An 18,409-nucleotide genomic window follows, 5' to 3' on the forward strand; every position below is an offset into this window, starting at 1 on the left:
GCTCATCAGTCCATGATGAAACACAAGTTCTTTTGAAGACACTCATGAGTTAATTAGCTGAAAAGATTGGCCCTCACCTCGGAGGATTCTACTTTGTAGCCCAGCTGCCTAAGGACACAGAATGTGTCCTTCTGCCCATGGCCATCAAGTCAGTTTCAGTGAGGACTGAGCGCCCAGGCTGACTACAATTAATTCAGTAGTTAGGCAAAGATCTCCAGAGACACTGCTTTTCCAGAGTTGATGAAAATGGATTTGGAGAAACAACAAGTCTTGTTTGTTCCTTCACTGATAGGAAGGTTATATGATGTGTTCAAGTCTTCTTTGCCACCAAATGGTCTTTACAGAAGCCATGTCAACTCTGAGTGACTAATGTAGAATAAGAAGGGTTTCATGAATTGTGCTGTTCACTGAAAAACAGACTTAGGACAATCTGTAATGTTAAACTTGAAGTTAACAGAAACCAAACAAAAAGCAGTAGCAGAGACAGTGTTCTTGAGAGAGTGTGTTGAAAGAAGATAGATACTTCATCCTCTTCATCGTAAAAGTTTATATTCAGAGCATAACCTCAGTTTGGCAGCAGTACAGGTCAGTGTCTGCCACAGCCTCAGGGAGCTGGAACACCCAGGTCCCAGCTAAACATCTTCACCACTGATTTGTAGGTGCTCCTGCTCCATGGTACACATTGGGTTTGAGAATTTAACCAGAAGATCTTTTCCATCAAAAGATTTCCCCACTTCTGAAACACTGCCAAATCAGCACTTAAACACGCTCTACAATACATGCTGCCAACTCATGACACTCACAGTTGCAGTGCTCATTGTGTTTTGACTTCCTTTTATCGGCGCAGGTTTCTGCCAGTGAATCAGTCTACCAGGGGAGACAGACCAGGCACCGCGGCAGAAGACACAAGCAAGGCAGGCAAAGTAAAGGTAAGTTGCTTGTGCGTATGTATTACTGATCTTTTCCTCTGTTGACTGTTTCCTTAAAGATGTTCAGACTCAGGTTTGTGCAGTTGCTTGTAAAGAATAGGCAGCTTTTTACCTCTCTGATCTGTAAGCCTATTGCTATGCATAGAGCGTTAATTTGCTTGTTAGAAGACAAGAAAGTTTTATATACATGAAAGGAAGAAAAAGGGCAACTATTTATTTTCCCTCTATTTCTTTTCTTCAGTCTGAAAGCAAGGGAATGAATGTCATAGTATTGCTACAGTGTGCAAACTGGACCTCTGTGTCTTGCAGTATGATGTACATGCAATATTTTTTTAGTGAGTAAGGCAGCAGATTCTCATTGGCACTTAGTCACAGCTACTTCTCTGGTTGGTGTATGTATGCATTACCACTTAGAAGAAATAAATTTTAGACTTCTTAAAGCACAAGGATAGATGGATGAATGTCTGAAGGGCTTATATCTTACTTTTGCTAAATCTTAAAAAGTACCTAAAGAACTTTCAAGGGCACTTCTCTCCCTAATTTCTTTCCCTCCTATGTATGTTCTTTTATGACAGTTTACCATACTCAGTACTTCCTTATGGCTTCTGTCTCACCTGCTGAAAACAGATGTTCATGTCTCCTAGCTGTCTTTATTCCTGAAGCTTAAGGGAGAAGTGGTTTGCCAAATTGATGTTATTAAGCCTGCTATATCTATACCTGGAAATCCATGAATGATGCCAGCTAAGCCAGGTGATCATAGACTGCATTGACAAAAGTCTGCCTCAACAAGAGGAATAAATTAGCCTCTATATTGCCTCAACTAATAATATGAAAACAAGCTGAGACATTAGCAGAACTTTTTCTTCCCAAATGAAATTCCCTGTGCAAGGAGACAGAGGCGTATCTTATTCCCATTAGAACAGAGTAAGCCAGAAGAAAGCAAAAAGAATATTGTGCTAGGTGAGCACGTAGTTGTGAGGCTTCCTGTTTTGACAACATAAATTAAGAAATATTTGATACACAAAGGGAGTTGAATGGAGTGTATTTTGATGCCAACTTTAAAGTTTTGGGTGTTTCCAAATACTGCTTCATTCCAGCTGTCTGGTGACTCATGAAGTTTGACTTCTTTAAAATTTTCCAGTCAAATTCAAAGGTTAAATTGAAGATCAAGTTTTCCTATGAGGAGGAGGTTTAGAGAGTGAAAAAATATCTTTGTTATCTCTCCTTCATTACCACCAATCCTGATTATTTTCCCCATTACTTGCCAGGCAGTTCTCTCATTTTCTCTTTATGTGTAGCTCCATTTCTAAGTCCAAAGAAACTTCATAAATCAGCGTGTCTCATCATAGCAAACATCTTCCATCAGGAGCAGATTCTGGTAACACACGGCTGCATGAGAACCTCTGTTCTTCACTAAAAATTGTATTCTCCATGTCTAGTGGACCTAGCAATGCCTGATTTCACAAAGACTTGTTTCCTGAGTTTGCTTAACTTCCTAATGCAAGCTGTAATACAGGCAGGTCTCCCACAGAATTCTCTCATATACCTAGCCATGCATGCTTGTGGCTGCTTTCAAACTATGTGGACAGTGACTCATTGGCTAATTTGCTCTTGTTAACTGCATAGCTGGTTGCAGAACATACAAGAGCTGCTTTGGCATACTTTTCCCCTAACAAGACACTAACCCCACAGAATAGTCGTCTCCCAGCAAACAGTCCTCAGGAGCTCTTTACAGGCTCAGAGTTCAGTACTTGCTATCTCATTACTAAACTTTACAGCTAAATAGGTAAATTGGTAAAAAACAATTACATCAGAAGTTAAATACAGGATGAACAGAAAGCTGAGCTAATATAAACACATCATGGTCACAGAGGTATGCCCTCTTCTTCTGAGGAAACCAAACCTGTAAGAGCAGTAATGCTCCCAGTGAGGGAATCTTACTAGACAGCTTGGTGAGCTATAGGCTTATATCACATTACATGTCCCTTTTGTCTCATGGATTCTATTGTTGAACACTTATGTGACCTGTCTGACCTTCATCCTTACCTCTTTGTCCACATGCAGAATAGCTGCTAGTTTCCTCTTCAAAGCCCTCATTCTCTCTTAACACGCGAAGACAAAGCAAACAACTACAATTAGATGTATAAGGGCTTTTCCAGAATATGTAAGCACACTGCTGAGCTTCATGGATGAATCTTTTTGGTATAGTTCTTCAGATTCAAAAGAAAAATTCTGTCCTACCTACTTGCAGCTCTCTTGTAGGCAAGGAGCACTGAATATGTCAGCATTTCTCTTTCTCTCCAGTTTTAAGTAATATTTCCACATGCAATAACTTTCTTGGATCCTGAAGCTGGTCTTCTCTCTTCTACAGAGCATTTGAGTCTAAAGTTACAGGATAAAAAAATGGTCTTGGAAGCTTACAGAGAGCAGTGTTCCTGCACTCATTGACTGGATTCTGGAAAATAAAGACTAAAAAATGGAAGCATATCTGCTGTAGGTGGAATCAGCATAAACTGGTGCTAGATAAATTTCACTCTGCAATTTCTATTCAGAAAAGATAATCTGGTACCATCAGTGAACCCAGGAAAGCACAAGGTGTCACCTCCAAATAACCAAGATAAGATTTGCAATTTACACTCATTTCTAAGAGATAAAGGAGATAGGCCCTTGGCAACATGAAGATAGTTGCAGGATTCGTTGTTCACTGCTCTAAAACTAATTCATTCTGTGTTTTTTTGGCTTGTGGTAGACACTGATTCTGAGAGACAGAAACTTTGGGCTCAGAAACAGCAGTAGGAAAAATGCAGTTTATAGACAATAGCAGAGTAGGTTCTTGGAATAAGTGGGAAGCCCAAGGGGATGGTGACCTAGATTAATTTGTTTCAGTCTCAAAGGCAAGGTTGAGTGGGAATTGACTCATGGGACTTCTGACCACACATGGTCACCTTGTTCAGTTCATATGCTCAGAGGAACTAAAGTTAAACAGCTTGAACCTGGTCTTGGGCACATCACCCCATGGTGAAAGCATAAACTGACACAGATCTAGTGGAAGTATGTTCTCCTAAGCCCATTATATCTCCTCCCAGAGTCCCTGAATTACTCCTGGTTCCTGCATAACCCTTCACAAGCCTTATTTACTGATCCCTCACCTCAGCACACCAACACCAAGAATGCTATTTTATCCCAAAGGAGAAGAGGGTAGGTGGAAAGAGAGCCTGTCCCAAATCTCTCTAACCTCATTCTTGAAAAGACAGGAAACAAAAAAATTGCTTTCTTCTTCCACCTCTCCTGCTGGCAGAGAAGTAGAGGCAGATAAAAGCAAATAAGCTGAGTGATGATCATGTCAGGTACTCATGTTTCTTTGCCAAGCTTCTGCTAGACTCATGCCAAGAGCTGACCCTTTTTACCAACCACAGCTCGCTTGTCACCTGCAGGGTACTCTGGCATATTCTCTCAGGGTATCCCCAAGTGCTTTCCTCACCTGTTCTGCAACTCTGTCTGTTAAAAAGGGCGAACTGTAGACAGTCTCACCTCACATAGGTACTTATTCTGGTAGATGGCTGGAAAACAGACCTTGGGCAACCTTTAGGAGATTCCTCACTTGCATCTTCCTGTAGAATTTCACAACACTCTCTTCCTGACACAAACACCCCTGCATGTGCTCTTTCACACAGCTCCAAGATGTGGTGTCTCCTCCTCCTGGTCTGCTCCCAAGGAATTGTCTTTTCAACAGGATTCACAACACCTCGCACTCTGAACTCAGACACAAGCCCACACAGGAAGAGTCGCAACCCTGAATGTTTTATGAACGTTGTAAGTTGGGTCACCTTCTCCCCCTTTCTTTCTAAATCGTCTCTCACAGTACCAGTACCACTATCTCATCACTAACAAGGCCTGTCAGGAAGCTAAGAAGAGGCTCTTTCACATTTTCCATTTTCCCAACCTTCTTTTTCCAAAATAGCTTCATCAGGGTCATCACTGCAACAAGGGCTGGCTCTGAATGTGCCAGGGACAGATATGACTTTCATGCACTGTTTGAGGACAACACTGCAACAGAGGGTGCTGGCTGCTACTTTTGGCTCTAAGGCCAAGGAACTCCTAGAACCTCCTGAGGTGCATTGTATATCATGGCTACTGAATTTTGATCCCAACAATAAGACTTGATCCCGGACTGTGGCCAAAGCACAGATTACAGACTACAGTCCATATCAAACTGAATAAAAGACTTTCGTTGCCTGAATTTTGGGTAAATGTAACAGATATATAGAATAGAATTTCTTTTTTTTTCCATAGAATGATAGGGGTTGGATTTCTTATGTTTAAGTGGAACTTTTTGTATTCCAGCTTCATCCCATTACCCATTGTCCTGTTGCTAGATACAACAGAAAAAAGGAATGTCCCAACCTCCTGACACCCACCCTTTAGATATTTATAAATGTCAATGAGAGCCTTCCTCAGTCTTCTCCTCTCCAAGCTAAACAGTCCCAGGTCTCACAGCCTTTCCTCATAAGAGAGATACTTCAGTCACCTCATCACCTTGCTAGCCCTTCACTGGACTCTCTCCAGCAGTTCTCTGTCCTTGAGCTGAGGAGCCCAGAACTGGACACAGGACTCCAGACGAGGCCTCACCAGGACAGAGTAGAGGGGGAGCAGAACCTCCCTTGACCTGCTGGCCACACTCTTCTTGATGCATCCCAGGATGCCATTGGCCTTCTTGGCCACGAGGGCACATTGCTGGCTCATGGTTAGTTTATTATCAATCAGGACTCCCTGGTCTCTTTCAGCAGAGCTGCTCTTCATCAGTTCGACCCCCAGCCTGTACTGGTGCATGGGGTTGTTCCTTCCCAGATGCAGGGCCCTGCCCTTGGCCTTGTTGAACCTCATGAGGTTCCTCTCTGCACAACTCTCAAGCCAGTCAAGATCCCGCTGAATGGCAGCACAGCCTCTGGGGAATCTGCCAGTCCTCCCAGTTTGGTGTCAAAATGATGAACATTAAGTCGGGCCATGCCTCATGATGCTTGGCCATGCCTCATGACACTTGTTTTTAGTCACCTTTCTCAACACATATTGGTATTTTGTGCTACCACACAAAAAAGGACTGCAAACCTGAGAGTATCAGCCTAGAGGAAATCTGAATGCTCCTATACAAACAGGCTGAGATGCCAGAGAGAATTCCTTTGCAGTGGAGTCAAAGGCTGGTTTCTAGTCTCAAAGGAAGGAAATTCCTCCCCTTCTGTAACAATCTGTTTCAGCAATACACTGGCAAGGGAGGCTGAACCTCTTCTTCAAAGAGTAGAGTCTCACAACACAAAGTAATCCAAGACCCATTGCTCAAAATCACCAAAAATTTCCTCACAGTACATGCAAAATTAGGTGTAGATGGTCTCATCAATTCCTTAGAGACAAGAACTCCACCCTTGTTTGTCTTGCCTGCATGGCTTATCTAACTTTGAGCCATAATGAGTTCTTTCTTGCTAAACCCCATATTTTTTGGCACTGGTTTATAGAGATATTGCTACATGTTTACTCTATCGAAATGTATGATCTGTGTCACCCTTGAAAAACATGATCAGCTATCTCCCAAAAGGTTTGCTATATGATACAGTTCTGCTTTTTCCCACAATATGGGGTCAAATAACAGAAACATAGAATCACAGTATGGTTTGGGTTGGAAGGGACCTTAAAGATCATCTCATTTCAATCCCCTTGCCATGGGCAGGGACAACTTCTACTTGACAAGGTTACTCAAAGCCCCATCCAATGTGACCTTGAGTGCTGCCAGGGATGAGGCATCCACAGCCTCTTTGAGCAACCTGTTCCAGCGCTTCACTGCTCTCACAGTAAATAAATACCAGACAACTACCACCTGAACAGGTCTGAAGAAGACTTGGAGGCATTTTTTTACAAGATTTGTAATAGTTTTTCTTAGCCTTGGGCCCTGTGGCCAGGAACTTTGCATTACCATCACAGAACAGGCACATCCACCCTGTTCAGCTTGGTTACCCTGCAAAACAGGACAACTTGCATGCTTGCCAACTCTCCTTTGGCTTCCCACAGAGTGAAATTATCAGATATCATGGATATCCCAGTGAGGAGTATCAAGTTACCACTGAGGATGGATACATTCTTGGTGTTTTCAGAATTCCAGCTGGAAGGAACAACAAAAATACAGGTATGACACAGCTACAGGCCGTAAGAAAAGTCCAAGAGCTGACTCTTACATGGGTCCCCATCTTTCTCCTTTGCACATATAATGGCATGTTCCACACCTTTCAGTCTCAGCAAGGGCAGCAGTCTGAAATGTGGCCTGAATTATGAATTCATAAGAAATCCACATTCAGTGCTTCTTTCCTTGTTTTCAGATTTTTATAACAGTTTTGTTATATCCCCTTTTTTTTCTCTCATGTGGGTCAATGGAGGTGTTGTGGTTTAGGCCCATCAGGGAACAAAAGACCACGATTAGCCTCAAGTACCAAAGACCTGAGGATTGCCAAAGGGCAGGGAGAGCTCAATTGCCACTTAAGGTCCAGGACAAAACAGACCAGGTAGCACCAACTAAAGCATAACCATAAAACCCCAAAACCAAAATAAAACAACACAGAGAGGTACAACAATGACGAGTCCAACCAGCTCTTTAAGACCATCTTCTCCCCACTCCTCTCCTCTTCCCAGGCTCAGAGCCCTGATCCCAGGTTTTTTACCTCCTCCTCCCTAAACGATCCAGGGGGGCAGGGAGTGGGGGTTTCAGTCAGTCTATTCCTGATGGTTTCTACCATTTGTCCCTCCTCAGGGCAGGTGGGCTCTGCACCAGTCCTCCCTGCAAGTCTCTGGGGTACCTCACACACACGGCAGCCCTGCATGGGCTGCTCTGACGTGCATTTATCCCAAAGGCTGCAGCTCCTTTCTGCCTCTCGTGTGGGGCTGCTTTGCGGCGCGCAGGCTCCAGCATGGCCTGTGCCATGGCCACCTCCTCACACAGTCCCTCACCCGTCCAGGTGCTCTCACATGGAGCTGCTGGTGGCTCTCAGTCCTGCCATGGCCCTGCATGGGTTGCAGGGGTACAGCTGCGTTCTCACCACGGCTTGCAGAGGAGTCTCTGGTCTGGTGCTCCTCCTTCCTTCCTCCTTCTCTGACTGTGGGGTCCACGTGGTTGCCTCCATCTTGTATCACTCTTACACCTCCTGCCAGCACTTCAAATTTCTGTCCCTAAATAGTGATGGCAGAGGTGCCAGATTGGCCCAGCCAGGCCAGAGGTGGGTCTGAACCCAGGAACTGGGGGAGAGTCCAAAAACTCTTTACTGAATCTTTACTGCAACCCCCCTCCCCCTGTTACCAAGCAAAAGCTGCTCCTTGCTAAACCATGACAGGAGGGTTTGGGAGACTGAATTTAGAGAGGTCTTGCATTAATACCCTAAGTAATACATAATTTAAAATAGAAGCCTCTCAGGTTGGGCATACGAATATAAATTCCCAGCCTTCTGAAGGACAGAGATATTCTCAAGGAAGGTGATAAGAAATCAGGTCATTAATGAAAATTAAACACATTTAATCTGTTTCATCATATTTTCCGATAGGAATAAAAATAAATGAATGGAACAAAAAAAAAGAATATCCAGAATTTGGGAAACTCTGGATACTAGTATTTTGTTTATTACTCCTTGTTAGAGTTATAGAACAATCTGATTTGGATGTCTCTTCCTATTTGGATCTCCTGTTTTGGAGACCATCTGGACCAGCCTCACTCCCAAAGGTTAACCAGGCCTCTCAAGCCCTGCTCAGTTGGTTACTGAATAAACATAAGGGTAGATACACTTATTTGGGTGAATTATTCTTCAGCTTCCATACACTATTTTGCCTTCAGGAGTTTTCAGCTGTGGGTAGATGGTTTGAATATTGAAACCTGTGAGCTAGCCTTCTACTACAAGAGGCCTGTGGACAGGCCTCCTCATTAAGTTCTTTATTTGCCAGTCCTGTAATGAAATGGTTATGAAATGTTATGAAATTGTTCATTCTTGCATGGAACAAATATTTCAGGTTTCTTAGACCAATATCTATGCATAGTTCTCCTCTTAGCTTCTTGAAGAAGGAAAGATTTAAAACCTCTCTCAAACTAAACTCTGCACCCCAAGCTTAAATACACTTTAACTGAAGTTTGACATAAGAATATTTTCATATTTTTCAGGTCAAAAGCCTGTAGTCTTCCTACTGCATGCTTTTCTAGGAGATGCCACCCACTGGATTTCTAACCTGCCCAACAACAGCCTGGGCTTCCTCCTTGCAGATGCTGGCTTTGATGTCTGGATGGGAAACAGCCGAGGGAACACTTGGTCTTTAAAACACAAGACCCTTAAGCCCTGCCAGAAAGAGTTCTGGAGATTCAGGTACTCTATAGAGGGAGAATTACTCAAGACAGAAACCGTTGAGGCAACTATGTAGCTTCAGACTAATGTTTTTTATCCAAATCAGCATCAGAACAAGGTCTACACCAGCTGAGAAGAATAAAGAACCAGATGAAGAAAGATACTCACTACTAATCAGGATTGAGTGCATTGACAAGGGCAGAGATTTCAGACTGGGAAATTTAATGGCATGCTGAGGAAAAGGGAAACAGTACCATAAGAACAAGAACCTCAGCTGGAACAGGCTTAGCAAGCTTTCCTTAGGGCTCTCTGGTCTCTCACAGTTGGATTCAATCAAGAGGGAATTGTGTTCTTTAACCCATGCTCATGAAAGCACCAATTAAGTTCAGTTCCCCAAGGGCTGCAACTGACAGGCAAAACTGCTACTTCTTGTTCAGAGAGTCCAAGGCATCAGGCAGCCTGATAGTACAGCTGCATCCCTCTACTCCCTTCCCCAACTCAAGTAAGAATGTAGAAAGAGTGTGCAACTTTGTCTTTCAATGGGTTCTGCTTGGTGCAATGAGCAAAACTGACATTCACTGTGATAGCAGAATAATCTGCCAGCTTTTCTGTGTTTCTTTCGTGTAGCTTTGATGAAATGGGTAAATACGATATTCCCGCAGAGCTGTACTTCATCATGAATAAAACTGGACAGAAGGATGTATACTATATCGGCCACTCTGAAGGCTCAACAGCAGGTAATGTCAGAATTTTCAAGGTTCTCAACCATCTAGGTTTCCATTTGATGAACAGGTAGGTCTACTCATTGATTCAGTTGTTTTTCTTGTTTGTGGAGAGCTAGCAAATGTAGAGGTTGAGATTTGGAAAATATGCAAAACTTCTCTAGTAGCAGCTATGATTACCCTTAGTAAACAAAGAACCATAATTGCAGATCCAAACATACTTCAACTTTTTAAAGTGGTTGTTTAGTGAGAACTCCAGATACTGGTACTAGGTATTTTTCTTAAATTCTCAGCAACAGGAATATTCATTAAGTTAACCTTTTGTATTAAGATATGCAATTGTGAACAGGATTGTGAGCCTTGTGAACAGGAAAGAAAAACTGAAAAGATAAAACATATATAATACATAACTTCAAATATCAGAAGACAAGGAAAAAGAACCTCAGCATTACTAAATTATGTGACTTAATGACAATCTTACAATTTAAAGCACAGTTCATGAGTGGCTGTAACTGGCCACATTACTGTTTAAAAAGATAATGACAGAGACTGAAAATTAGGAAATTAAAAAAAAAAGTTAACTTACTTTGTCTTAGTCCCAGTACTTAATGGCCTCTGAATGAAACAAGCTTCTTTTAACATCATCTGAAAGTCCCCGATGTTTATGGCTTATGTGTAAGATCCATGAATGGGCAATGATTACAAATGAGCAACTACCAGTACAAAGGACCCAGAAAAAAAAAGAGGGAAATGTGGGAAAATCCTATACTGTTACAGCTCCAGACCTTTTCTTCCTTTTGCTCTCTTAAGAGTATTTAGAGACCCTCATGGCAAAAAAAAAAAATAACCATCTAGGCTTTCTTCAGCTGCCTTTGATGCAAACGATCAATTGAAAGCACTCAAAGCTTCCTCTATTCAGATAATTATTCTACAACTTCATGGAAACATAAATAAACATAGACCTTTAGAGACTATAATCTGAAAACCTTTTATTTCTCAGGTTTTTTTAAACTTTAAAGGCAATTGATTTTATCATGAAAACCTCATTGTTGCCTACAAAAACTACTCTGATAAAGGCAAAGTCCAGACATGCTCTAATACTCAGAATGAAGTTCACATCCCAAATAAAATTAGTTTCAGGACTTAGCTTCAACACTTGCCTTAAGTAAAACATGCAGCACAAACATGGCCAAGAGAGAATGGCCTGCAAATGTAGCCTCACTTCATTTTTTCTGCCTACGGCTTATTTATTTATTTTATCTGTGGAAGATGTCTTCACTAACTCAGTCTGTCTTTTCCATGTTTGAAGGCTTCATAGCTTTTTCTACGTATCCTGAGCTGGCTAAACGGGTGAAAATGTTCTGTGGTCTGGGCCCAGTAGTCACAGCTTCATATGCTACAAGCCCTCTGATTAAGATCACAGATGTTCCTGCACCACTGCTCAGGGTATGTCAATTTTATTTCTAAGAGGTGCTGTGCTTCACGGTTCACTCAATGTGACACAAAATATTCACAAGCAGGTGACGTAGTGATATTGAGCTCAGAATGATTTGAATGCTCTTGAAAAATCTATTTTCAAACTGTGGAGAAAACACTGGAGATACAGAGCTTGTAGCAGCAGGTCCTAGTGGAGCATGAGGCCCGTGAAATTCTGTTTTTATCGTAGGATTCTTGCTATTAACTAGTATTCTGCTGGCCTCATGTAGGAGGAACTAAACAGAGCTGCAGTAACAACCATAACAACTTCTGGAACTTCAGAAATGAGTGAGAGCGTTGAGGTCATTACACTAGAAATGGAGGGATTGCTTCCTCCAGGATTGATGTCTGTTGTATAAAGAAGGATAAATGTTATGCACTATGGGAAACAAGCAGTTTTAAAGGATACTGAGAGGACAAGCTGTTTTAGCAGTCTTTGAATACTGAGTTGGGAGGCTAGGCTATTAACTGAAGTTTTATCTATAAAATACTCTTGTAACAAGAAAAAAAATTAAAAACTTGTGCTTTTCCATTCCCTCAGTTAGCATTTGGCTGCAAAGGAGCCTTCCACCAGATTGAATTTCTGAAAGGACCTGCGACACAGTTCTGTACAAGCCTGGATAAGTTTTGTGGTCATATACTCAGTTACATAGCTGGAGGCACCATAAAAAATCTGAACACAGTGAGTATATGAAAGAACACCTACTCAAAACAAAACTAAAGTATTTTAGAATTTACACTTGTGCATTCTAGCCTTATGCAGTGGCTGTTACGCATGTACATGAACCACAATGTAATTCTCAGCAGACTGAGGGAATACAGGGACATTACATGGTGCAAGCAGCGCCAAACAGAACTACAACTAATGATGGATGGGATCAACCACCAGGCACATTCCAATCCCAGAAAGAAAGGACTGAATTCATTTTGGATCTATGTTGCATATGGCAATAGATGTGCTCTCTTTTGGGGCTAAGTTGACCAGAACTTGGTCATACACAGATGGTCTTTAAAAAGAGCTAATGGATGATGGAATCAGACTTCTTGGTAATACAGTTCCCAGTTTCCTTCCTTAGCATGCAGACATCAGGGTCCTCTGAACACTGGAATAATTAAAAGACAGGAAAAAGCTTGTTTTCTCATCCCACTTTTTAGACTACTTGCACTAGAACTTAGTCCCAAAGAAGTACTGTAAGAGTCATTTTCCCATTTTTGTTGTCCTTAAAACTGAGCCCAACAGCTTAATCCACAACATGTAGAGCTACAGAAAGTCTATGCCTGAGGACTGCAACACACCTACAGTGAAATTCACAAAGACTAGTTAGAGGGGATAGGAGAGACAGGTGAGTTGTTCTTATGCTTGTCAACATATGAATGCTGTTGTATGTTTTAAATCTACTTTACAGTGGCCAAAGTATGCAGAAGCTGGACTGTATAATGTTTATTACTGCAATATCTGTAAAGACTGGGGCTCAGTTTTCTCTATCTGTAACCACTTGTAAAGGCACATATGGGAAAGCAGTGAGAATAAAGGTTCAATGCAAAAGCAATAAAAGGCATTACAACTCTTTTGATTTGCAGAGCTAAACCATTAAGGCTCTTTCCTAACGTAGGTTAAGTCACTAATGTGGTTCTCAGAGCAAGATAACAAGTCTGAGGAATTCGAGGAGATTAAATTGAAACATCCCCTTAGCAGAACTATAAAAAAGCAAAGGAGAAAGAAAACTGCTTTGTAAGCTGCCTTCTTTAGCACTAGAAGTAAAGTGAAGAGAAAAACTAATCTTCAAGGGGCTGATACATGCATGGGGGTTTTAACATAGCAGCAATATGTTGCTCAAGTCCTTCAAAGATTTATTCTGTCACAACACTGAATCACTGACATAATAACACTACTTTCTTTCCAGAGCCGAATAGACACATACGTAGGACATTCCCCTGCTGGAACATCAGTACAGAACATTATTCACTGGCGTCAGGTATAACTGTGTACTGAGGTATAAACAGACTTACTATTGCTTTTTATGCAGCCAACAGCCTACAGGGTAATCCACAGGCAGTGGATCTGGGAAACTGCCCATTGCATCTTCTCACATGATGCCACAAGCACCTGCCACAGAGGGAACATAGTTTCCCATGGCTCACCAGACCATTACCTGAATTGCCCCTTTAGTGTCAGGCATTGAGATTTCCCCAGGGCACCAGGGCTTTCTGCAAGTTGGCTCTAATGGATTCCAGTCTTACAGCCTTTATGTGTGAAGACATTTGCCTTGAATGCTGCAGAAGTGAATGCAAGCACAGTCTAGGCACTTGCAGGCAGTAGGAGGACAGTGGAAACTTGAGCAGCCAGGGGATGAGCCAGACAAAGAAGTAATGCAGCTTAAAGTTTTTCTCCCAGAAGGTTAATTGCAGCCTGGATCACCTCCCAAAGCCAGTTAAACATATAAGCAATTGTGCTGGCATAATGGAAAGGGAAAAACCGACTTGTATGGTGCATGGCAAGCAACCGTGCTCCACAGAGATGTTCCCAATAGCCATTTTTTTTCCATAGCCCTTTTAGTCATTCGTGTCGTTGTCCAGATCCTGAATTCCAGTTGTATAAAGTTGGGTTTCTTCTTACACACTGACAAATCTTGGCTTATTCTGCCCATGGTCTGAATCAGACCAGGATAAGCCATCTGTAGCTAATACATCACTACATGTGTCTAGGTGCACCTGCTAGGCCAGATTATATCTGTATACATCTTATAGGCAGACTCCCCATTTCTGAAAACAATTTGGTCTAGAATATAGATGTACTCCAGAGAGCTTTCCTGACAAACATTCCAAAGTCAGTCCTGTAGGATAAAGCTACTCAGAGCAATTAACAAACCATTGATAGACAGTGCCTTTATAGCTTGTTTTGCCATCCTCTAACAAAGCCAAGTGGCTACAAAGCAAATGTAGATACAGCAGGACAGAAGAAAATACCAAAGGCAATACAGGAAGCAGATTTGTAGCACCTTCACAGATACTTGAATCCTTGAAGTCAAGATTTTCTAGACTTGCAGCTTCTGACTTTGTCTTATTCTATATTACATACAGCCACTCAAATGAAATTACTTGTCAGATGTATGTGAAAAACAAAATGACAAAAAGAAATACACCACCTCAAAGAAAAAAGTAAATCAGAAAACTAAACCAAAACCCGAATAGATGTACTTAACTCTTTAGTCAGTTCCTATAGGGCATATATCATCTCTTTTAGACTCAAGAAAACTAATGTCCTGTGTTCCACATCAAAACTGCTGTCAGAGCACAACTCGTATAGTCAAACTCTTTTACAAACAGAGGCTCTGTACCTGTTGCCACTGCTGTGAGCAAACCAGATAGAACTGGCAGACAAAAGACAAAATGAGTAAGGAGAGATCTTACATTCTGCTAGACTGGTAATAGCCATGACAGCTTCTAGATATCCAGGTCCTCTTTCCATGTGATAGCTGAACCAAACTGCACCATGAACAGAGACATTGCTTCAGTTAACTAAGATAGTCAAGCAAAATTTTAATAACATTCCAAGGGTGGTGGCTGAGAATCAGGAGGGGAAGTAAATAAAAGGGAAGACAAAGAAGCCACTCACCCTACAATGCATCCTCAGTATCCCTAGAAACCTGCTGCAAGAGGAAGAAGCGGGGGTAACCCACAGTCTGCTGCCTGAGCCTTGGCTTCAATCACAGGCAGGAAAATGCCTCCTACATTCTTTTTCTTGGTCTCTCAATACACACATTTTATCTATTCTTTTAACAGGTAATAAAGGCAGGCCAACTCCAGGCTTTTGACTATGGCTCTAAGGAAAACACGAAAAAATATAACCAGGTAAGGCAATACAATTTCCCTGAGAACTCATCTCCAAGCTCTGGCTAAACTAAGAACAGAAAAATTCACTTTTTAGCACCTTGAATGCTAGAGAAAGAGGGAGAGAGTCATCTGAGATAAAGTTTCACTTGAACCTAGTACTCGTAAGTGTAAAAAGTCTATTCACAGACAGTGCATAGACAGATCGTTGCAGATAGCTGACAAAAGTTCATTCAGCTCCCCTACTGATGTCAATTTACTCACTGTTTCCAAAAAGTCTAAGAGACACATAAAAATCCGAGGACTAGATGATTATGAAGCTCTTGGTTCCCCCAAAATCATCAAGATCTGTCTTTCAGTTAAGGGAGAAATCTCACAGATATGGGAACCTCTGCAATTGTCTGACAAATATTTCACATTTAACAAGCATGTTTGTCTTGCAGTAACATTTGCTGTACAAGGGCAGGCTGCTTTTCACAGACAAAAAGGCTCTAGAGTTGTAATCAGTCACTTCTACCCATGGACACTGTCTCAGAAATTTTCTGGAGATAAATTATAAAAGGGCAAAATATTTCCTTACCACTGAAGTCTCGAGCCTGACAGTTAGCACCAACAGTTGCACTTCGTGCCCCAACAAGACTTAAAGGTCTTCCCACCCTAAATATACACACGGATAAGCTCCATAGTCTTTGCTTGATAAATACAGACACTGATCTTTCCATATCCCCACCTCTGAAGGGCACAAGCAGGTGTTAAACTGCAGGACAACTCTTAAGCCATGCGTTAAGAGAAGACACGGGAACAGGATGGATTGTTCCTTTTCATAGTCAAAAGGAAATGGAGTTGGGGCAACAGACAGTAAGAGCAGCCTTCATCCTCATGGTTTTACTGTAGTAAGTGCAGAAAGGAAAGAGATGCTTGCACACAATCCTTTTTCTAAACACAACTTCTGAAACAACAGCTTTCACTCAGGTCTCCTCCCTTTCTTACAGTCTTCTCCTCCTGTGTACGAGATAGAGAAGATAAGCATGCCAATTGCTGTTTGGAGTGGTGGACTTGACAAATTTGCAGATCCAAAAGACATGGCAAAGCTGCTTCCTCGGATTTCTAATCTCATTTACCATGAGCATTTTCCCCACTGGGGACATCTTGATTTCATCTGGGGCCTTGATGCAACTGAGAAAATGTATCACAAAATCATTGAACTACTGACAAAATATTTTTGAAACCATGTTTTGAGAACCAGAGTGTTCATTTCCTCTGTAAAAAAACCCTCAAAATTTCAATTTGGCAATAAGAGTGATACCCAGGGAAGAAATAAACTCACAGATACATATAATGGATGCTGGTATAGGTATTTATCTGCACTTGTTTGGTTTTTTTCTCGCTTTCTTCATAGTTTCAGGTTTTCCATGGTGACTGGTTTTACTGTGACTGCTGTCTTCCTGTGAAATTTGAGGCATATAGAAATGAAAGCTGAAAACATGAATATATTTGAGCACACATTGCAGGAACCACTCAATCTGAACAGCTTTTATTTCTACAAGATTGATTTTCCTAAGACTAAACTCTACTGTTCTCATGCCTAACTTACAGAACCCACAGAGATATTCCTGTGCCCAATTTGTGTCTTCCTATGAAGACAGAAAGTGGGATCTGTTTATTTCTCTGTTGAAGTACAACTGACCTTTTTTAAAAGTTAAATGATTTATACACTTGACAGAGAATATGGTTTTATTTTTTTTTCCTTTTCTTTCCTCTCATTTACCTACACTTACAACAAATTCAAGAGATCTTCAGACACAAGAAACTAAGCAGTCAATAGATGACTTCCAAACATGAAGGCAACTAACCTCAGAAAAACTCTTGTTTTCTTGCTCTCCAGGTCTATACATCACTCAAAGGTTTGTTCACACACTCTAAACATCCCAACATCTAAGGCCATGGATGGCAGCTAAGGAATGAGGAGGTATAGACCTGTCAGGCAAGCTGCACTCCAAGCAATAGAGTTTCCACCCCAGGAGTTATTCTTGACACTGAAGTTGTTGTAAACACTCTGAGCTATCAGCTTTGACTTTAACATAACTCTGTTTTGAGCATTCTTTCTTCAAGCAATTTCTACAGCATAGAAAAACAGACAGCTATTTTCCCTTTCAAGCCATTAGCCCAAATCTTTATTATCCAGTCTACTTACCTACAAGTTGATCTAGTAGGTAAGAGTGTCTGTGCCCAGGTTACACCCAAAGAGTTCACTCTAACAGGCTTAGACAAGCTAGTTTTGTTTCTCAAGGTGTTTCTGAGTGGGTTCTCAAGCTCATATTGCCTAACCAAGATAATATGTAGCTGAAATCAGCATCCAATAGCATAGTTACACTGAGAAATATATCTGTGTTCTGCAACACAGGAGAAAAACACTATCTTGTCCATGCATCTACTCTAATAGCCATTCGCAGAGCTGACCATGTCATCTGTCTTCTGAAGTTATAACAGCCTTTAGGAAATGGCCAAAATTGTCCACAAGAATAAAAATCCTTTAGACCAGGAAAGCAAAAAAGGAGATTCCCCTTTATAGTTGCATTATTAAATCACAAAGACCCAGGCCATATACACTGCTTACCACTGCAGATTTTCTTCTGCCTTCACCTATGCAAGAGAAGACTCGTTAATTTGTTATTATTTTGGTATATGCATCCACTGCTCCATGCATCACACAGAAAAGCATGCTATCCTCTCCAGTCCTATGGGAAGGATACATCTGATTCCTGTCAACACCATTTCATTTATTATTTTTTTCTTTAGTACATGGTTTATATTAGAAAGCCAAGAGATTTGTTTCTCTACTGTATAAACCATATTTTCATTATTATTTCTTAAGGCATTAAAGCTACCCAGGAATTTACTTTCCCTGTTGTCTCCAACAATTCATTGAAGACCATTTTGCTCTTTCATATTAAAAAAATAAAAAGAAAAAAAAAAAAGAAAAGAGAATCCTTCCCTTGTAGAAACACAGAGAGAGTTAAAGCATGTAAAGCTCAGAGCAGGGATGCAAGGAGGAAGGGCTAAGGTGAGGAATTTATTTTCCCAAACGTTC

At 41.3% G+C, this 18,409-nt stretch overlaps 1 protein-coding gene across 3 annotated transcripts; it reads left to right on the forward strand.

The window, feature by feature from the left end:
* The first annotated feature begins 169 nt into the window (after window positions 1-169).
* On the forward strand, window positions 170-18,217 carry LOC104562906 (lysosomal acid lipase/cholesteryl ester hydrolase). 3 transcript variants are annotated; one of them, XM_062000794.1, is made up of 10 exons: window positions 844-929; window positions 4,604-4,742; window positions 6,987-7,101; window positions 9,112-9,310; window positions 9,917-10,026; window positions 11,321-11,457; window positions 12,029-12,169; window positions 13,392-13,463; window positions 15,271-15,339; window positions 16,311-18,217. In XM_062000794.1, exons 2-10 carry the CDS (start codon window positions 4,611-4,613, stop codon window positions 16,542-16,544), a joined length of 1,209 nt encoding a protein of 402 aa, XP_061856778.1. In that variant the 5' UTR covers window positions 844-929; window positions 4,604-4,610; the 3' UTR covers window positions 16,545-18,217. The 3 variants fall into 3 exon arrangements, with proteins under 3 accessions (XP_061856777.1, XP_061856778.1, XP_061856779.1); XM_062000793.1 differs by lacking the exon at window positions 4,604-4,742 and having other exon boundaries at window positions 170-929; XM_062000795.1 differs by lacking the exons at window positions 844-929; window positions 6,987-7,101 and having other exon boundaries at window positions 4,651-4,742.
* Window positions 18,218-18,409: the final 192 nt, after the last annotated feature.

Source organism: Colius striatus, chromosome 8 (assembly GCF_028858725.1).
Source record: "Colius striatus isolate bColStr4 chromosome 8, bColStr4.1.hap1, whole genome shotgun sequence".
Lineage (NCBI taxonomy): Eukaryota > Metazoa > Chordata > Aves > Coliiformes > Coliidae > Colius > Colius striatus.

Bases quoted from the DNA above. Each gene is read 5' to 3' on its own strand.
- LOC104562906 (XM_062000793.1), top strand. From the start codon at position 780: ATGCTGCCAACTCATGACACTCACAGTTGCAGTGCTCATTGTGTTTTG. The intron at 12,170-13,391 runs GTGAGTATATGA...CTTTCTTTCCAG, and splicing joins CCATAAAAAATCTGAACACA to AGCCGAATAGACACATACGT. The intron at 13,464-15,270 runs GTATAACTGTGT...TTCTTTTAACAG, and splicing joins ACATTATTCACTGGCGTCAG to GTAATAAAGGCAGGCCAACT.